At 44.6% G+C, this 21,830-nt stretch overlaps 1 protein-coding gene across 1 annotated transcript; it reads right to left on the reverse strand.

Annotated features, from left to right (window-relative positions):
* Window positions 1–96: 96 nt before the first annotated feature.
* AVPR2 (arginine vasopressin receptor 2) lies at window positions 97–3,096 on the reverse strand. Its single transcript, XM_043896941.1, has 4 exons — window positions 2,449–3,096; window positions 1,873–1,924; window positions 721–1,602; window positions 97–560 (listed from the first exon to the last, which is right to left on the reverse strand). The coding sequence occupies exons 2-4, from the start codon at window positions 1,895–1,897 to the stop codon at window positions 355–357; spliced, it is 1,113 nt and encodes a 370-aa protein (XP_043752876.1). The 5' UTR covers window positions 1,898–1,924; window positions 2,449–3,096; the 3' UTR covers window positions 97–354.
* Between the last annotated feature and the right edge of the window lie 18,734 nt (window positions 3,097–21,830).

The raw sequence follows: 21,830 nt of genomic DNA on the forward strand, positions 1-21,830 counted from the left end.
GGGGAACAAAAAGAAGCAAATATAGAAAAATATGGGAAATCTATTGAAAATGTGTTCATTTCTCCAGTACCCCAGTATTCAAAGAGACTCACCAGGTGGAAAATGAGCCAGAATTTTTATGAGGGCAAAGTCAGAGGGAGGGCCAAGGGGGACAAGACAGTGGGGGCAAGGATGGTCCCTGGCCCAACCTCCTTTTTCCGCCCCCTGGGCCCTCGGGACCTCTACTGGCCAGCCACATGTCTCGGCCAGGCTCCTGCGGAGCCAGTTTGTAGGTGGTCAGCTGAGTTCCGTGGAGCCTCTAGAAGGAGAGCAGCTCCATGCCCCGCCCCCCGCCCCCACTGCTGCCCCGATTTCTCAGGAGGGGTTGTCCTTGGCCAGGAAAGAGCTGGCTGTGGCGCATGACTCTTCTTGGGGCCCCGGGCTGGGCGGGGCACGCCTCCAGGTGCAACAGAGCAGGCTTCGCAGCTCGGAAGAGACGCTGCTGCTGAAGGAGGCGTAGATCCAGGGGTTGGTACAGCTGTTGAGGCTGGCCAGCAGCATGAGCAACACGAAGGGCGGCCCTGTGTGGGGCGGGAATCAGGGCTGGGGCTGAGGGGCCCTCGAGGTCAGTGCACCTAGGCTCGGAGGCCGAGCTGGCTGGGTTGGGGGGGTGGAGAGGGGTGAAGGTGCATGTGCACCAAGATTGGGCGGCCCCCTGCAGCCCCAGCCACCGCCACGCACCTTCCCGTGGTGCCTCCGGGTCCCACGCGGCCCACAGCTGCACAAGGAAGAAGGGCGCCCAGCACAGCACGTACACTATAACGATCACCAGAGTCATCCTCACAGTCTTGGCCACGGCCGCCGACACCCGGGCTCCCTCTGCAGGGCCGCCCGGCCGGCACTCTCGATGGGGCCCGCCGGCCCTTGGCGCCGGCCCCGGCCCCAGGCTGGCATGAATCTCCCGGAAGATGAGCACCTGACAGGCAGCGATGCCCAGGGCAGGCGCCACAAACACCATCAGGGCGATCCAGGTGACATAGGCGCGGAGGCCCCAGGGCTCGGCAAAGTGGGCCCAGCAGTCGAGGACCCCGCTGCCATCCACGTCACGCTGGGCAAAGATGAAGAGCTGGGGCAGGCTGAGGAGCAGCGAGAAGGCCCAGGCCAGCAGCACTGGCCGGTTCCAGTGAGTGCCACCCCCGTGGCGGTGTGCCAACATGGGGCGGCAGATGGCACGGTGGCGGTCCAGCGTCATGGCCAGGATCATGTAGGAGGAGGCATACATGCCCACCATCTGCAGGTACTTGACTGCCCGGCACAGGGCATCAGGCCCACGGAAGCGGTCGGTGGCATCCCAGGCCAGCTGGGGCAGCACTTGGAACAGAGCTACGGCCAGGTCGGCCAGGCACAGGTGGCCGATGAAGACGTGCATGGGTGCCCAGCGGCCCCGCCGGCCCCGCCGCACCAGGGCCCCCAAAACCAGGCCGTTGCTCAGGGCCACGGCCACAAAGACGGTGGAGAGCAGTGCCAGCTCTGCCTGGGCTAGCAGCGGGTCCCGGGCAGTCCACAGCTCCCCTTCGCTGCCATTGCCTGCTGCGGTAGATTGAGAGAGGTGCCGGGGCACAGCTGGGCAGAAGTGGGGACAGAGGGCCAAGTCAGTGAGTCTATTCTGCCCGGGCACTGGGCCGCTGTCACCCTGGGCCCTCTGTTTCCCTCCAGCCTCCTCTTTCCTGGCTCCTGGCCTTCCAGCACAACACACATCGTCCAACCCGCCCGTCTCAAACCGCATGTGGTGGGGAGGAAAGGGCAGCCTCAGGCCCCGGTGAACCAGAGGGCTGGCTCTTTCCAGTGAGGGAGGCGGGCTGAATGGGGGGCGCCCAGGGACAGGAAGCTTACCTGAGGTGGTGGATGCCAAGAACATAGCGGGGCAGGCAGGAGTCCTGAGCGCCTGGGGGAGACAAGGTTGTGAGCTCAGCCTCCCACCCAAGGGGCCAGCCATGCTGCCCAGAGTCTCTGGATAGGGGTCCTTAGAGCCTTGGCCAGGGTGGTGGGGTGGGGGTCTCGCCTGTGCGTGCGACTCTGTGTGTGTGTCTGTGAGACTGTGTGTGTGACTCATGTGTGTCTGTGTGTGAGACAGACTGTGTGTGTGTGTGACTGTGTGTGTGTGTGTGTGACTCTGTGTATGTGTGTGTGTGTTCATTCCCATGGCCGGGCCCTGGGGGGTATGTCTTAGCTTAATCGACGTTGGTGAAGTCTGGCCACTGAGGCAGACACGGACCTTGGCGCCCAGGACCGGACAGGGGAAGATGGTGCCAGGGGTCGTCAGACAGATGGACGAACCCAGCCTAAGACCCACCCATGAGAAGTGAGGCAGACACACAGACGCCCCCACCCCCCACCCTGACAGAGGCCCAGAGAGGGAACCGTTGGAGGGCTGGGGTCAGGGTGCGAGGGCTGCTATGTCCCCCTTACCTGGCTGGACTCCCGGGCTCCTGGGCAGCTGGGCGGCAGCAGGCGTAAAGGTGGCCCCAGAGCTCAGATCGGCTTTCCATGGGCAGCCCCGCCCCAGCCAGTCCTCTGGGAGTGACCAGCTCAGGAGGGGACTTCCTCCCCGCCTCCACGAGCCTCCCTGCCTCTGGTACCGGGAAGTAGGCTCCTGGCCTTCTCTGCTTCCCTTCCCAGCCTGCCCGAGCCATCCCAGGTCCGTCCCCGGGGCCCCAGGCTGCCCCTGAGAAGACCCGAGCCCTCCTGAGCTGGGCCTGGCTACCCCCTAACGCTCCCCACACATACCACCTTATGACAATGTCGGGTCTGGGGAGCTCTGGGCCATCCCCGAGTTCACAGGGTCTTATTTTCAAAGTGGGGCAGCTGTGAGCAGAGATGCACTGGCTCAGCACCACACAGCTTTCTCCTGGCAAAGCCTGACTCCCCTTCACCGGGACAGGCTCCTCTGGCCCCTCTCTGGGCCTGGGCGAAGCGCCCGAGGCCCCGACTAGGCAGAGGGAGGGCTTGTCCCCAGCCAGTCAAGGCCCCACCCGTCCTCAATTAGGCCTCCCGGAGATGAGGGCCGGAGATGAGGTCCTGCCAGCTCCCTCCCCTGAGGTTCTGTGGGAGCCTGGACACCCCACCCCCCCTCACAGTTACCTGTCCGTCTCTGTACCCCACATCCTGTCTCCCCCTCCTTGTGCTTCCTCAGCCTCCAGGACCCCCTCCCCTCCAGTCTATCGTTTCCCCGCCTCGCCAACCCTCTCTTGCCACCGGCCCAGCCCAGCCCCAGGCCATGCCCCGTGCACTGCACAGAGCCTGGCTCCAGGCTGACGTTGGCCCTGTCTTCCTGTTTGTCCGTCTTCCCTGTTGATCTGCGAGGTTAGAGACCAAAACGGCCTCTCCCAGAACAGACCCGGGTACAGCCCAGGTCAGGCCTCCTCCTCCTAGCCGGACTCTGGCAGCACCAGTAGGGGGACATTAGGACAGGGGTCTATGCGACCTTATGCACCACACATAGCACACAGCATGCACACGTACACATCACACATAGCACACACCATATGCCACACACACCACACATCCACACACCACACACACCCCTTCACACCCACACACACCACACACACCCCCACACACCCACACACACCACACACACCACACAGTGTAAACAGTACACAGCACACATCCACACAGCACGCACACACACACACCACACACACACACACACCACACAAACCACACCCACACACATCCACACCACATACCCACACCACGCACCCACACCATACACCCACACACAGCACACACTCACACACCACACAAACCACACACCCACACCACACACCCACACACAGCATACCATACTTGCATCATGTTCAGTATTCATACAGCACACAGTACACACACACACTGCTTGTACACATGCTCTGCCTCACACCCCTGCAGTACACATGGGTATTTATAATGGTTTTTCCTATTTGGAAGTCAGTTATAGAATACCAGCGCCACACGTCTGAATACATCAGCCACACCTCCTGACAACAAGAGCGTCCTCACTTTCTGCCTGTAACCACATGAGTGTTATTAACCCAGAAGCATAGAAACAACTTTTCCAGCTGCCATCTAGATCAAATAAAAAGGTAGAAAGCAGAGTTTCCAGGTAAGTTTATAGAACAGATTTTTCAAAGGAAAACCGTAAGCCACTGGGAAAAATTCACATCACATCACACTGACTCAATGGACATGAGTTTGAGCAAACCCCAGGAGAGAGTGGAGGGTAGAGGAGCCTGGCATGTTGCAGTCCTCAGGGTCACAAAGTTGGACACGACTTAGTGACTAAAACACCACCACTACCCAGTATGTCTTTCTTCTTGCCTTGTGTTCCCATGTGCCTCACAGGACCTCAGTCCCCAGGACTCCCCCATCGGCCTGGGAACCTGAGATACCTGCTTTGCCACTCCCCCACTGTGTGACTCTGGAAGGCTGTGACCAGCTCTCTGTGACTCAGCTTGCCCCTCTGTAAAATGGGAATCCAGTGACTGAAAGTTGAGCCCTGGCTCTAGGATAGGCAGAGACCTGAGCTGGCTGGTGATGAAGTGCCAACCCCATCACCTCCTTATGGGGTTCTCTGCCCAGACCCAAATGGGGCCCGGCAGGGCTGGATTCCAGCAGCGAGCTGGCACAGGGCCGGGGACCATCTTTGCTCCCCGTGTTCCTTGTTTCCTGTTGTCGAGAGTCCAGGGAAAGTCACAGGGAAGGCCCCTCCCTGCGGCTTTCTCTGGGTTCCAAGAAGCAAAGGGAGGGATTTGTGTCTACACCAAAGCCAGGGTGTAAAGGGAAGCAAGTGCTGGGGACCTCTGGAAGGGACAGAGAGACCCCAAGGCCAGTGGCTGTGCCTGGAGAGAGACTCTGGCTTCCCCCGGCCCCTGAGAACACCCCCCGCCACAGAACCCCGGTGCACGTGCAGGTGCTGTGCCCCTTGAGAGCCTGGGCCGAGTCCTGCTGCCTGCAGCAGAGACCTGTGAGAGAGAGAGACGCCCCAGGAGGCCCCTGCCCCAGCCACCAAGAAAGACTTAGCCATGGAGCTATGCTGATTAGCCTCAGGTGGCCTCAGGCATGGGGCAGAGCTGAGTAGACACCCTCCCCACTCCCTCAAGCCCCTTCCCCAGCACAGCCCCCTCTGCCCTGCCCAGGACTGCATTTGCAGATAGGTTCTATGTGTGGCCAAGGAGTGTGCCCTGAGCTCCCCTGGCCCAGTGTCTGAGCAGAAGGCTAAAGAAGGCCGTCCCCCAGGTACTGGGTGCCAGGGTGGAGGTCGGGGGAGCAGGACCCAGATCCTCCCTGGGGAGTGCAGTCCTGTGCCAAGTGGTGTGCAGGCAGGCAACAGGTGATGGTGGTTGTTTTTCAGTCCTTCACTCGTGTTCGACTCTTTGTGACCCCATGGACTGCAGCACGCCAGGCCTCCCTGTCCATCACCAATTCCCGGAGCCTACTCAAACTCATGTCCATCGAGTCAGTGATGCCATCCAACCATCCAACCATTTCATCTTCTGTCCTCCCCGTCTCCTCCTGCCTTCAATCTTTCCCAGCATCAGGCTCTTTTCCGATGAGTTGACTCTTTGCATCAGGTGGCCAAAGTATTGGAGCTTCAGTATCAGTCCTTCCAATGAATATTCAGAACTGATTTCCTTTAGGATTGACTGATTGGATCGCCTTGCAATCCAGGGGACTAGCAAGAGTCTTCCCCAACACCACAGTTCAGAAGCATCCATTCTTCGGTGCTCAGCTTTTTTTATGGTCCAACTCTCACTTCCATATGTGACAATTGGAAAAACCATAGCTTTGGCTAGATGCACCTTTGCTGGTAAAGTGATGTCTCTGCTTTTTAATATGCTGTCTAGGTTGGTCATAGCTTTTCTTCCAAGGTGCAAGCGTCTTTTCATTTCATGGCTGCAGTCACCATCTGCAGTGATTTTGGAGCCCAGCAGGAATGGAGACAAAAGGCATTTCTCAGGCCTTTGGGAAGACCCTGGAAGGCTATTTTAGGCATGAGCAAGAAAGAGGAGCCAGCCCAGGACACAAGGAAAGAGTGACAAAAAGCCTGGAGAAAAACCAGGGGAGCAGAGTTTCCCAAGGTTGGGAGGGGAGACAGGTACTGTGAGGGAAGGAAAGACAGGAGCCAAGCCGAGGGGAGGCCATACCTCGAGTCAACTGGAAAAAATGTACACCTGAAAAGTGAAGTATGTTTTATTCAGCAGACTTTCGGAGGACTGCATCCCGGGGGACCAGCCTCTCGGAAAGCTCTGAGGGACAGTCCCCAACAGGTAAGGGAGGAGCCAGGATGTATGGGAGTTTTTGCAATTAAAATCAGGTCATGGGAACATCCAAAGATTAGCATTGGCTAAAGAAAGCTAGACAACTCAAGTGACTGCATCAAGTACTTTTCTGTGTGTGGAAGATGCAGGGGTGCAGGTGACATTCTTTGTCCACACCAGACATGGAGAGAGGGCCCATAACTGGGCATCCCTCCAGAGGCAGGCGTTGCAACCCGCAGCTCCTGCCTGCCATGGGAGGAATGCGTGATGTCCCAGCGAGTGAACTGATATGACAGGGACAAAGCAGGGCCTGGAGGCAGGCTGCGGACACAGATGCCCTGAATCCAAACATGCGCATGTGCTTTTGGGCAAGTGTGTGCTGGGACAATGGAAAGACAGGGTGACCACTCGCCTGAGGTCTGAATGAAAGTGAACAGGGATTTTGAAAGTGAGACAAGCCCTGTACTTGGGGGAGGCCGGGCAATGGAATTTGATGGCTTAGGAGCCCTGTAGGCTCTGAGCTCTCTCCGGGTCCTGGATGAATTTTCAAACATTAAGTCATGAAGGCTTCCCTGGTGGCTCAGGGGTACAGAATCCACCTGCCCATGAAGGAGACATGTGTTCCATCCCTGATCTGGGAAGATCCCACATGCCTCAGAGCACTCAAGACTGTGCACCACAGCTAGTGATCCCATGTTCTAGAACCCATGCTCTGCAACAAGAGAAGCCACCACGATGAGAAGCCTGTACACCCCAACTAGAGAAAAGCCCGTGCAGCAATGAAGACCCAGCACAGCCATAAATACATAAATAAATGCATAGTTTTTAAAAATTCATTAAATAATCATTTCAGTCTCACCTCTGCTGGTGGGATCTTAGTTCCCTGACTAGGGATTGAACCTTCACCCTCGACACTGAAAGCACCGAGTCCTACCCAATTGATGGCCAGGGAATTCCCCAGGAATGACTCTGTAAAATCAGCTCTATTTAAAGCAATTAGAGAAGGAAGAAATGAAGAACCCCAGAGTTAGCAGAAGGAAAGAAATCTTAAAAATTAAGGCAGAAATAAATGCAATAGAAACTAAAGAGACCATAGCAAAAATTAACAAAGCTAAAAGCTGGTTTTTTGAAAAAATAAACAAAATTGACAAACCATTAGCAAGACTCATTAAGAAACAAAGAGAGAAGAACCAAATTAACAAAATTAGAAATGAAAATGGAGAGATCACAACAGACAACACTGAAATACAAAGGATCATAAGAGACTACTACCAGCAGCTCTATGCCAATAAAATGGACAACTTGGATGAAATGGACAAATTCTTGGAAAAGTATAACTTTCCAAAACTGAACCAGGAAGAAATAGAAGATCTTAACAGACCCATCACAGGCAAGGAAATCGAAACTGTAATCAAAAATCTTCCAGCAAACAAAAGCCCAGGACCAGATGGCTTCACAGCTGAATTCTACCAAAAATTTAGAGAAGAGCTAACACCTACCTTACTCAAACTCTTCCAGAAAATTGCAGAAGAAGGTAAACTTCCAAACTCATTCTATGAGGCCACCATCACCCTAATTCCAAAACCTGACAAAGATGCCACAAAAAAAGAAAACTACAGGCCAATATCACTGATGAACATAGATGCAAAAATCCTTAACAAAATTCTAGCAAACAGAATCCAACAACATATTAAAAAAATCATACACCACGATCAAGTGGGCTTTATCCCAGGAATGCAAGGATTCTTCAATATCCGCAAATCAATCAATGTAATACACCACATTAACAAATTGAAAGATAAAAATCATATGATTATCTCAATAGATGCAGAGAAAGCCTTTGACAAAATTCAACACTCATTTATGATTAAAACTCTCCAAAAAGCAGGAATAGAAGGAACATACCTCAACATAATAAAAGCTATATATGACAAACCCACAGCAAGCATCACCCTCAATGGTGAAAAATTGAAAGCATTTCCCCTGAAATCAGGAACAAGACAAGGGTGCCCACTCTCACCACTACTGTTCAACATAGTGTTGGAAGTTTTGGCCACAGCAATCAGAGCAGAAAAAGAAGTAAAAGGAATCCAGATAGGAAAAGAAGAAGTGAAACTCTCACTGTTTGCAGATGACATGATCCTCTACATAGAAAACCCTAAAGACTCTACGAGAAAATTACTAGAACTAATCAATGAATATAGTAAAGTTGCAGGATATAAAATTAACACACAGAAATCCCTTGCATTCCTATATACTAACAATGAAAAAACAGAAAGAGAAATTAAGGAAACAATACCATTCACCATTGCAACAAAAAGAATAAAATACTTAGGAGTATATCTACCTAAAGAAACAAAAGACCTATACATAGAAAACTATAAAACACTGATGAAAGAAATCAAAGAGGACACAAACAGATGGAGAAACATACCGTGTTCATGGATTGGAAGAATCAATATTGTCAAAATGGCTATTCTACCCAAAGCAATCTATAGATTCAATGCAATCCCTATCAAGCTACCAACGGTATTTTTCACAGAACTAGACCAAAGAATTTCACAATTTGCATGGAAATACAAAAAACCTCGAATAGCCAAAGTAATCTTGAGAAAGAAGAATGGAACTGGAGGAATCAACCTGCCTGACTTCAGACTCTACTACAAAGCCACAGTCATCAAGACAGTGTGGTACTGGCACAAAGACAGAAATATAGATCAATGGAACAGAATAGAAAGCCCAGAGATAAATCCACGAACCTATGGACACCTTATCTTTGACAAAGGAGGCAAGGATATACAATGGAAAAAAGACAACCTCTTTAACAAGTGGTGCTGGGAAAACTGGTCAACCACTTGCAAAAGAATGAAACTAGAACACTTTCTAACACCATACACAAAAATAAACTCAAAATGGATTAAAGATCTAAATGTAAGACCAGAAACTATAAAACTCCTAGAGGAGAACATAGGCAAAACACTCTCCGACATAAATCACAGCAAGATCCTCTATGACCCACCTCCCAGAATATTGGAAATAAAAGCAAAACTAAACAAATGGGATCTAATGAAACTTAAAAGCTTTTGCACTACAAAAGAAACTATAAGTAAGGTGAAAAGACAGCCGTCAGATTGGGAGAAAATAATAGCAAATGAAGAAACAGACAAAGGATTAATCTCAAAAATATACAAGCAACTCCTGCAGCTCAATTCCAGAAAAATAAATGACCCAATCAAAAAGTGGGCCAAAGAACTAAACAGACATTTCTCCAAAGAAGACATACAGATGGCTAACAAACACATGAAAAGGTGCTCAACATCACTCATTATTAGAGAAATGCAAATCAAAACCACAATGAGGTACCATTACACACCAGTCAGGATGGCTGCTATCCAAAAGTCTACAAGCAATAAATGCTGGAGAGGCTGTGGAGAAAAGGGAACCCTCTTACACTGTTGGTGGGAATGCAAACTAGTACAGCCACTATGGAAAACAGTGTGGAGATTCCTTAAAAAACTGGAAATAGAACTGCCATATGACCCAGCAATACCACTTCTGGGCATACACACTGAGGAAACCAGATCTGAAAGAGACACATGCACCCCAATGTTCATCGCAGCACTGTTTATAATAGCCAGGACATGGAAGCAACCTAGATGCCCATCAGCAGATGAATGGATAAGGAAGCTGTGGTACATATACACCATGGAATTTTACTCAGCCGTCAAAAGGAATTCATTTGAACCAGTCCTAATGAGATGGATGAAACTGGAGCCCCTTATACAGAGTGAAGTAAGCCAGAAAGATAAAGAACATTACAGCATACTAACACATATATATGGAATTTAGAAAGATGGTAACGATAACCCTATATGCAAAACAGAAAAAGAGACACAGAAATACAGAACAGACTTTTGAACTCTGTGGGAGAAGGTGAGGGTGGGATGTTTCAAAAGAACAGCATGTATACTATCTATGGTGAAACAGATCACCAGCCCAGGTGGGATGCATGAGACAAGTGCTCCGGCCTGGTGCACTGGGAAGACCCAGAGGAATCGGGTGGAGAGGGAGGTGGGAGGGGGGATCGGGATGGGGAATAAGTGTAAATCTATGGCTGATTCATATCAATGTATGACAAAACCCACTGAAATGTTGTGAAGTAATTAGCCTCCAACTAATAAAAAAATTAAAAAAAAAAAAATGAAAAAAAAAAAACACATAAAGTAAACATTACTGAGAAAAAAAAAAAATCAGCTCTATTGAGGGATGATTAGCATACAGTAAAATTCACGACTTGTTTCACAAGATCTGACACAATACAGTCGTGTAAGTGAAAGTGAAAGTTGCTCATTCGCGTCTGACTCTTTGCAACCCCATGAACTCGTCCATGGAATTCTCCAGGCCAGAATACTGGAGTGGGTAGCCTTTCCCTTCCCCAGGGGATCTTCCCAACCCAGGGATCAAACCCAGGTCTCCCATATTGTGGGCAGATTCTTTACCAGCTGAGCCATAAGGGAAGTCCAATACAGTCATGTAAGCACCGTTACAATTATGATACAGAACTGTTGCATCACTGCAGAAAGCTTCCTCATGACTCTTTGTGGTCTCCTTCCCCTACCCAGAGCCTGGCATTTTCCTATCCCTATAACTGTGTCTTCCCTAGAACTGTCTACACATAGAATCCAAGCATGTGCAATATTCCAAGTCTGGCTTTTCTCACTCAACAAGATGCCTTTGAGTTCATCTCTATGGCTGTTTGTATCAGGACTTTGTTTGTTCTTCTTGCTAAGAAGCATTCTGTTGTCCAGATGGACCCCAGGCAGCTTCTTCCATTAGCAGTGGATGGACAGGTAGGTCGCTTCCGGTTCTGGGCTTTCATGAATGAGGTGACTCTGAGCCCCGGAGTGCCAGCATTTCCAGGCTTTAGCTTCTCTAGCCGGCGCCTTGGCCCTGGGACCGCCAGCCCCTGTGATAAGTAGGTTTCATTCCATAAGAAACCAGCAGGTTGTTTTCCACACGCCTCGGATAGCTTTGTATTCCCACAAGCACAGTTCCATTTGCTCTGCATCTTCACCAGCCCTTGCTATGATTGGTCTGTCATTTTTCTTGAGCCTCTTTCAATTTTCACCATTTCAGTAGTATTTTCTTCAGGTTTTATTTTGCATTTCCTTTTGACTGATGATGGTGAAATCTTTTCATATACTTACTTGCCAGTTGTCTATATTCTTTGGTGAAGAATATACAATATACAATTCTTTGGTCCAATCTCTGGCACTTTTTAAAAGTTTTCTCTCTCATTTTTTTTTCCATTTTGTGTGTATTTTGGTTACAAGTCCTCCAGCAGAAAGGCTTTGCAAATAGTTTCTCCCACCCTGTGGCAAATGGTTTTCTAAGTTTGACAAAGTCTAATTTTATATATTTTTTTCTATTATGGTTTGTGTTTTTTTGTGTCCTCTCCAAAAAGTCTTTGAGTAATTCACTGTTGCAGAGATATTCTCCTATGATTTCTTCTAGGTGTATATTTCTAGCTCCTACAGTTAGCTCTACGATTCATTTCAAGTTAAATCTTGTGCATAGTATGAGGTAAAAGTCTGGGTTCCTTGTTTTCTGTGTGTTTTCTGTGCTAGAAGCAGTGGTTCAGAAGACTGTTCTTTTCGTCTTGAATTATCTTGCACCTTTCCTGAAAATTGATCGTTATGTGTGTAGGTCTTATTTTTTCTGGGCTTACAATTCTGTTCCTTTGATTTCTATGCCTACCCTTATGCCTTATACCAAGGCTGGCTACACTGCCTATTTTTTAGAAAAAAATTATGTATGTCTTTGTTTACTGTGTGGCTGTGCTGGGTTTTGGTTGCTGCTTGGGCTTTTTTCTAGTTGCAGAGAACGGGGGCTACTTTCCAGTTGCTGTGCATAGTCTTCTCATTGTGGTCATTTCTCTAGTTGGGTAGCATGGGCTCTAGGGTGTGAGGGCTTCAGTAGTTGCAGGTCCCGGTCTCTAGACCACAGGCTCAATAGATACGGCAGAAGTGTTTAGATGCTCCTAGACAAGCATGATCCTCTTGGACCAGGGATCGAACGCACGCCTCCTGCACTGGCAGACACTCTACCACTGAGCCACTAGGGAAACCCAAGGCTACGCTATCTTGATTACTCTAGAGTGATAGTAATTTATTTTTTTGGATCGTGCCAAACAGCTTGTGGGGACCTTACTTCCCTGATAAAGGATCGAACCCATGCCCTCTGTGGTGAAAGCTGAGTCCTAACCCATGGACTGCCAGAAAATTCCCTATTGTAAGTCTTCAAATCAGATAGCATAAATCTTGTGAATTTGTTCTTTCTCAAAATCCTTTTGGCTAGTCTAGGTAATTTGCATTTCCATGTAAATTTTAAAATCAGCTTGTCTGTTTCTACCAAAAAATAAAAAAAGCTTGCCAGGATTTTAATTGCTATTACATTGAATCTGTAGATAAATCTGGGGAGAATTGGCATCGTAACAGTAACAAGTCTTTCAACCCAAGAATGTGGTGTTTCTTTCCATTTATTTAAGTTTCTTTAATTTCTCTCAGCAATATTTTGTCGTTTTTGATATACAGGTTTTACACATATGTTAAGTTATCCCTAAGTGTTCACATTTTTGATGCTATTGTAAATGGTAGTTTTAAACTTCAATTTCTGATTGCTGTTAGTTTATAAAAATACTAACAATTTTTGAATATTGACTGTTTATCCTGCAACTTTGCTAAACACTTATTGGTTCTACTGGTTTTTGCAGATTTCTTAGAATTTTTTCTTACATAGGCAATCATATTCTTTCTGAATCAAGACACTCTTACTCTTTTTTTTTTTTCCTGATCCGTATGCCTTTTATTCCTTTTTCGTGCCTTACTGCACTTGCTAGGACCTCCAGTGCAGCAAAGGGTGAAAGTGATAAGAGCAGACAGCCTTGCCTTGTTCCTGATCATAAGGGAAAAGCAATCTGTCACCATTAAATATGACAGTAACTGTGGGTTTTTCATAGACACCCTTTATCAGGCTGAGGCAGTTTTCCTCTATTCCTAGTTTACTGAAAGCTTTTATTGTGAGTGGGTGTGAAATTTTATCAAATGTTTTCTTGCAGCTATTGAGATGATCACTTGATTTTCTTTTTTTAATTGTTGCCTTGTTAATATGGTCAATTACACTGACTGATTTTCAGCTATTGAAGCAAACTGGAACCTTATTTGGTCATGATGTGTTATCTTTTTACATATTGCTGACACGATTTGCTAAATTGTAAAAAAAAAAAAAAAATTGCACTTCACAGCTTGTAAGATCTTAGTTCCCTGACCAGGGATTGAACCTAGGACTTTGACAATGAGAGCATGAGTCCTAACCACTGGAACGCCAGGGAATTCCCTGAGTTGCTAAAATTTTGATTCGTACTTTTACATCACGTGTGTTCATGAGCGATACTGCTCTGTAGTTTGCTGTTCATGTAATGTTTTCAGTTTTTGTGTAAAGATAATGCTTACCTTGTAAACTGAGTTAGGAAGTGTTCCCTCCTCTTCTATTTTCTGAAAGAGTTTGTGTTGAGTTGGTATTATTTCTTCCATAACATTTAGTACAATTTGCCAGGGAACCCATACAAGCTTGGAGTTTTCTTTGTGAGAATGTTTTTTTGCTACAAACTCAACTCCTCTAATGACTATAGGGTTAGTCAGGTTATTTATTTCTTCTTTAATGACATTTGATAGTTTGTATATTTCACAGAATCCCTCCATTTCATCTAATTATTGCCATATGTTTTTTACAACATTCTGTTAATATCCTTTTAATATTTGTAAGATCTGCATTGATGGCCCCTCCTTCATTTTTGATATTGGTAATTTGTATCTTGTCTCCATTTTTCCTGATCAGACTGGCTACAGGTTTATCAATTTCATTAATCTTTTCAAAGATCAGCTTTTGGTTTCATATATTTACTATATTATTTTTCTGTTTTCTAGTCTACTGATTTCTGATCTTTATTATTTTCTCCCTTCTACCTAATTTTTATTTAATTTACTCTCGTTGCTAGAGGGAATGCTGCCCAATTCATCAATTGCCTAATAAAGCCAATTAGATCTTCAAATTCACTTTCTGAATTTTTTTAACAGTATGCACATAGATCAATGAAACAAAATTAAAAACCTAAGACTATATCTACGTGAAATGTTATATATAATTTATATACATACAATTATTATAAAGATAGTATTATAAATCAGTTGGGAAAATATGAATTATTGAATGAAGGATATTAGTACTTTTACATCATGTAAACTGGAAAGTGATTTGGAAAAAAAATTTATTTGGGTCACTACCTCACACTTTATAGCAGAAGAAATTCCAGACAGAGGAAAGGTTGGAATGTGACAGCAAGTAGATCATATGAGTCAACCCTACCGGAAATCAATCCCGAATATTCACTGGAAGGACTGATGCTGAAGCTGAAACTCCAATACTTTGCCCACCTGATGTGAAGAGCCGACTCATTAGAAAAGACCCTGATGCTGGGAAAAATTGAAGACAGGAGGAGAAGCAGGCTACCGAGGATGAGACGGTTGGATGGCATCACTGACTCAATGAACATGGGTTTGAGCAAACTCCAGGAGATACTGGAGGACAGGGAAGCCTGGCGTGCTTTAATCGATGGGATTGCAAAGAGTCAGATGCTGAACAACACTAGAAGAAAACATGGGAGAATTTTTCTCTCTTGCTGTGGACAAGCCATCCTCATTATAGTAAAACAAACACACAGATGGATAAAATGAGAAACTATAAAAGGAAATAAAAATAAATTCCAGTTTTTCCCCCAGTTTTATTTTCTTGAAATTGTATATATTTAGGTATACTGAAATTTTTTTTTTTTGATGGTGGTGAGAACCCTTGAGATCTACTCTCTTAGCAGAGTTCGAGTATACTATCATGCCATACATTAGGTCTCTAGAACTTATTGAGTTCTAGAAAACTTATAACTGAAACTATGTACCCTTTTCCAACATCTTCCCATTTCAGCTGCCCCACAGTCTTTAGTACTCACCATTCTCTGTTACTACGCGTTCCACTTGTTTGGATTCTATGTATAAGTGAGATCATTTGTCTCTCTGTATTATTTCACTTAAATTCATTAAGTTCAACTATTTAACAATTTTTAAAAATTCCTGTACAGAGAATAAGTCATAAGAGAAAGAACAAAATTGATTTGGGACTTTTCTCCTTTTCTAATATAAATAGTTAATGTTGCACATTTTCCCCTAATCACTTATTTAATTGAATTCCCAATTTATGATATGTCATGTCTTTAGTTTTATTCAATTACAAATATTTTCTACTTTAACTTGTGATTTCTCCTTCAATCCATGGGTTACTTAGAAGCATATATTTTTTTCATTTCCAAATAGAAATTTCCTTGTATTCAGAAATCCTGCTTTGTGTGATTTCTATCCTGTGTGATTTATTGAGGCTTGCTCTATTGCTCAGCAAGTTGTCTATGTGGGTGAATGTTACATATGTACTTGGGAAGAATGTATATACTCTTGTCGTCGGGTGTAGTCATCCATAAACATCAGTTAGGTCACTCTGGTTGATGGTGTTGTTCAAATCTTCTTTAGCTTAACAATTTTTTTGATATTTATTTTGTCAGTTACTGAGAAAGGAATAGGAAAGTCTCCAACTATGTTTTTAGATTTGTCTATTTTCAGATCAGTTTGGTGCTGTCAATTTTTTTTCATGTACTTGGTAACTCTGTTATTGGGTGCTTACATATTTTAAATGATTATATCTTCTTGATGATTTGACCTTTTTCCATTATGAAATATTCCTCTTTACCTCAGGTAATATTCCTTGTCGTGAAGTCTACTCTATCTGATGTTAATGTAGCTATACCGACTTTTTTATGTTCAGTATTTTGCATGGTGTATCTTTTCCTGTCTTTTTACTTGCAACTTCTCTGTGTCTTTGTGCATGTAAATAGGACAGCTATTTTATCTAGCCTGATGCTCCCTGCCTTTTAACTGGTGTGTGTGGCAGATTGTGTTTTTCAAAGGTAGACGCAACAATATTTCCCATCCCACATGCTCTTCTGGAACCTTTCCATTTTCCCATCAAGAGGTGGGATTTAACCCTCTCCCTATAATCTGGACAGACTTGTGACTTACTTCTAATCAAGATGATAAGGTAAAAGTGGTGCTGCTTGATTTCCGAGGCTAGATCAGGAAAGGCAATGCAGCCTTTAGCTACTACGTGATCAGTCCAAGTGCCCTGAGGTTGCCATGCTATGAAGAGGCCCAAGGTAGCCCTTGACAGAGAGACCACATGAAAACGCTCTGAGACAACATGAAGATGGAGAGAAAGGTAACTGACCAGCTCTAAGCTGCCGCAGCTCCAGCCACTGTCTGATGATAACTGCATGAAAGACCTTCAGTCAGAACTGCCCAGTTGAGCCCTTCCCAAATCCTTTAAAAAGAAAAAAACTGTGGTATCACTGGATAATATGGTCCTCCTATGTTTAGCTTTTCGAGGAATGCCTATCCCGTATACTTGACTCACAGAAAGCATGCACAATAAGAAAATTATTTTAATATTTAAAAACACTAGGGAAAAAATAAATAAATAAAAACACTAGGAGAGGGAGGTGGGAGGGGGGTTCAGGATGGAGAACACATGTACACCCATGGCTGATTCATGTCAATGTATGGCAAAAACCACTACAATATTGTAAAGTAATTAGCCTCCAATTAAAATAAATAAATTAATTAAAAAAATAGAAACACTAGATTTTGGAGCGATTTGTTACACAACAGCAGTAACAGGAATAGTTTTAGTACATTTGGTCCATTGATATTTTACCAAAATTATTGATATCTTTGGGTCGATCATCTCAATGTTTGATTTCTATTTGTTCCATCCTTTTTTCTTCTTTTCCTCCTTTTCTCCCCCCCCTTCTTCAAGGGGAGAGGACAAACTGGATTTTGTCAGTATTTCATCTTCTTTATTGCCTTGGTAGTTCTAAATCTTTGGTGTTATTTTAAAAATTATTGCTCTAGAGACTAACGTTTGTTTCTTTGGTTTAGCACACTCTACCCTCAAAAAAAAAATATTCTACTACTTTATAAATAATGTAAGACTGTTACAACAGTATTCCAATTCCTTCAGTCCCAACTTTTGTGTTCTGGTTGTTATATAATTATTTTCACACACAGCATACAAAAAGATAACTCTACCTTCCATTGTTATTATTTTTACTTCAAAGAGTAAATAGTCATATTTTAACTCTTTCTGGTCTTTTTCATTCCTTTCTTCAGTCTGATATCATTTATCTTCTATTTGGGGATGCAACTTTATTTTGTCTTAATTTTTGTAGGATATATTCGCTGGATATAGAATTCCAGATTAAAATTTTTTATTTTCCCCCTAGCATTTGAAGGTGTTGTTTCATTACTCTCTGGCCTCCATTTGTTTTTGGATTAGGAGTCTGCCGTCACTCTCAGTATTCCTCTGGATATAGCATGTCTTTTCTTCTCTGACTGCTTTCAAGGTTTTAAAGAAATTTTGTTTTTTTTAGCAGTTTCACTATGAAGTGCCTAGAGGGTATTGGAATTATGATAAATACATTATTATATTAAAGTCTCTGTCTGGTAATTATAACCTCTGGGTCATCTATGAGTCTGGTTTCATTGATTCTTTTCTTTTGATGATGGATCCTGTTTCCTTGCTTTTCCACATGTATCTTTTTAAAAAAAAAAAAAAATTGAATGCCAGACATCGTATGTAATAGAACAGTAGGGAGTATAATAAATAACATTTAGCCCTATATCCTGAGAAAACCATAATTCAAAAGGACACATGCTCCCCAGTGTTCATTGCAGCACTATTGACAATAGCCGGGACATAGAAGGGCTTCCCAGGTGGCTCAGATGGTAAAGAACCTGCCTGCAATGCAGGAAACCCAGGTTCAATCTCTGGGTCAGGAAGATGCCCTGGAGAAGGGAATGGCTACCTACTCCAGTATTCTTGCTTGGAGAATTCCATGGACAGAGGAGCCTGGCAGGACATAGAAATAATCTAAATGTTTATTGAGAGATGAATGGATAAAGAAGATGTAGTACATATAGACAGTGGAATATTAGCCATAAAAAGGAACAACTTTGGGTCATTTGTGGAGATGTGGATGGACCTAGAGTCTGTCATACAGAATGAGGTAAGTCTGAAAGAGAAAAACAAATATCATGTATTAACACATACATATGGAATCTAGAAAAATGCTACTGATGAACCTATTTGCAGGGCACAGGTAGAGACACAGATGTAGACATGTGGACACAGGGGGAGACAGGGAGGGTGGGATGAATTGGGAGATTGGGATTAACATATATACACTACCATGTAGAAACAGACAGCTCTGGGAAGCCTCTGTACAACACAGGGAGCTCAGCTCACTGCTCTGTGATGACCTAGAGGGGTGGGATGGGGGTGGGGTAGGAGGGAGATCCTAGAGGGAGGGGATTTATGCACACATATAGCTGACCGAATGGAAACCACAATTACTGAAAACTAACCTGATCACTTAGATCACAACCTTGTCTAACTCAGTGAAACTATGAGCCATGTTTCATAAGGCCACCCAAGATGGACGGGTCATGGTGGAGAGTTCTGACAAAATATGCTACACTGGAGAAGGGAATGGCAAACCACTTCAGTATTCTTGCCTTGAGAATCCCATGAATAGTATGAAAAGGCAAAAAGATAGGACACTAAAAGATGAACTCCCCAGGTCAGTAGGTGCCCAATATGCTACTGGAGATCAGTGGAGAAATAACTCCAGAAAGAATGAAGAGGCTGAGCCAAAGAGAAAACAACACCCAGTTGTGGATGTGACTGGTGATGGAAGTAAAGTTCGATGCTGTAAAGAGCAATATTGCATAGGAACCTGGAATGATAGGTGCATGAATCAGAGTAAATTGGAAGTGATCAAACAGGAGATGGCAAGAGTGAACATTGACATTTTAGGAATCAGTGAACTAAAAAGGACCAGAATGGGTGAATTTAATTCAGATGATCATTGTATCTACTACTGTGGGCAAGAATCCCTTAGAAGAGATGCAGTAGCCCTCATAGTCAACAAAAGAGTCCAAAATGCAGTACTTGGATGGAATCCCAAAAACGACAGAATGATCTCTGTTCGTTTCCAAGGCAAACCCCATTCAATATCACGGTAATCCAAGTCTATGCCCCGACCAGTAACGCTGAAGAAGCTGAAGTTGAATGGTTCTATGAAGACATACAACACTTTCTAGAACTAACACACCAAAAAAGATATCCTTTTCATCATAGGGGACTGGAATGCAAAAGGAAGAAGTCAAGAGATACCTGGAGTAAGAGGCAAGTTTGGCCTTGGAGTACAAAATGAAGCAGGGCAAAGGCTAACAGAGTTTTGCAAAGAGAACACACTGGTCATAGCAAACGCCCTCTTCCAACAACACAAAAGATGACTCTACACATGGACATCACCAGATGACCAATACCAAAATCTGATTGATTATATTCTTTGCAGCCAAAGATGGAGAAGCTCTATACAGTCAGTAAAAACAGGACTGGGATCTGACTGTGGCTCAGATCATGAACTCCTTATTGCAAAATCCAGACATAAATTGAAGAAAGTAGGGAAAACCACTAGACCATTCAGAAAGAAAGTAAAGAAGTAAGTGAAGTCACTCAGTCGAGTCTGACTCTTTGCAACCCCATGGAATGTAGCCTGCCAGGTTCCTCTGTCCTGGAATTTTCCAGGCAAGGATACTGGAGTGGGTTGCCATTTTCTCCTCCAGGGGATCTTCCCGACCCAGGGATTGAACCAGTGTTTCCCGCACTGCAGGCAGCCTCTTTACTGTCTGAGCCACCAAGGAAGCAGGTATGACCTAAATCAAATCCCTTATGATAATACAGTGGAAGTAACAAATAGATTCAAGGGATTAGATCTGATAGACAGAGTGCCTGATGAACTATGGACAGTTTGCAACATTGTACAGGAGGCAGTGATCAAGACCCCCAAGAAAAAGAAATGCAAAAAGGCAAAATGGTTGTCTGAGGAGGCCTTACAAATAGCTGAGAATAGAAGAAAAACAAAAGGCAAAGGAGAAAAGGAAAGATATAAATGCAGACTTCCAAAGAATAGCAAGGAGAGATAAGAAAGGTTTCCTAAGTTAGCAATGTAAAGAAATATAGAGGACAATAGAATGGGAAGGACTAGAAATCTCTTCAAGAAAATTAGAGAGAATCAAGGGAACATTTCATGCAAAGATGGGCACAATAAAGGACAGAAATGGTATGGGCCTAACAGAAGCAGAAGATATTAAGAAGAGGTGGCAAGAATACACAGAACTATACAAAAAAAGATCTTAATGACCCAGATAACCACAATGGTGTAACCACTCACCTAGAGCCAGATATCCTGGAGTGCGAAGTCAAGTGGGCCTTAGGAAGCATCACTAAGAACACAGCTAGAGGCTGATTCATATCAATGTATGACAAAAAATAAAAATAATAAATAAATAAATAAATAAATAAAAATTAAAAGATCAAAGCTAAAAAAAAAAAAAAAAAGAACACAGCTAGAGGTCATGGAATTCCAGTTGAGCTATTTCAAATCCTAAAAGATGATGCTGTGAATGTGCTCCACTCAATGTGCCAGCAAATTTGGAAAACTCGGCAATGGCTGCAGGAGTGCAAAAGTTCAGTTTTCATTCCAATCCCAAAGAAAGGCAATGTCAAAGAATGTTCAAACTACTGCACGATTTTACTCATCTCACATGCTAACAAAGTAATGCTCAAAATTCTCCAAGCCAGGCTTCAACAGTACGTGAACTGAGAACTTCAAGATGTTCAAGATGGATTTAGAAAAGGCAGAGGAACCAGAGATCAGATTGAAAAACATACACTTCTGCTTTGTTGACTATGCCAAAGCCTTTGACTGTGTGGATCACAATAAACTGTGGAAAATTCTTCAAGAGATGGGAATACCAGACCACCTTACCTGCCTCCTGAGAAATCTGTATGCAGTTCAAGAAGCAACAGTTAGAACCAGACATGGGTCAATGGACTGGTTCAAAATTGGGAAAAGAGTATGTCAAGGCTGTATATTGTCACCCTGCTTATTTAACTTATACGCAGAGTTCATCATGAGAAATGCTGGGCTGGATGAAGCACAAGCGGGAATCAAGATTGCAGGGAGAAATATCAATAACTTTAGATATGCAGAAGACATCACCCTTATGGCAGAAAGTGAAGACAAACTAAAAAGCCTCTTGATAAAAGTGAAAGAGGAGAGTGAAAAAGCTGGCTTAAAATTCAATATTTCAGAAAGGAAGATCATGGCATCCGGTCCCATCACTTCATGGCAAATAGATGGGGAAACAATGAAAACAGTGACAGGCTTTATTTTCTTGGGCTCCAAAATCACTGCAGATGGTGACTGCAGCCATGAAATTAAAAGATGCTTTCTCCTTGGAAGAAAAGCTATGACAAATCTAGACAGCA

The sequence above is a fragment of the Cervus elaphus genome, chromosome X, assembly GCF_910594005.1.
Source record: "Cervus elaphus chromosome X, mCerEla1.1, whole genome shotgun sequence".
In the NCBI taxonomy this organism is placed as follows: Eukaryota; Metazoa; Chordata; class Mammalia; order Artiodactyla; family Cervidae; genus Cervus; species Cervus elaphus.

Excerpts from the sequence above, each read along its gene's own strand:
- AVPR2 (XM_043896941.1), bottom strand. The coding sequence starts at position 1,897 with ATGTTCTTGGCATCCACCACCTCAG. Across the intron at positions 1,603-1,872 it reads CTTGGCATCCACCACCTCAG|CTGTGCCCCGGCACCTCTCT; the intron begins GTAAGCTTCCTG and ends ACTTCTGCCCAG. Across the intron at positions 561-720 it reads CCCGGAGGCACCACGGGAAG|GGCCGCCCTTCGTGTTGCTC; the intron begins GTGCGTGGCGGT and ends CGCCCCACACAG.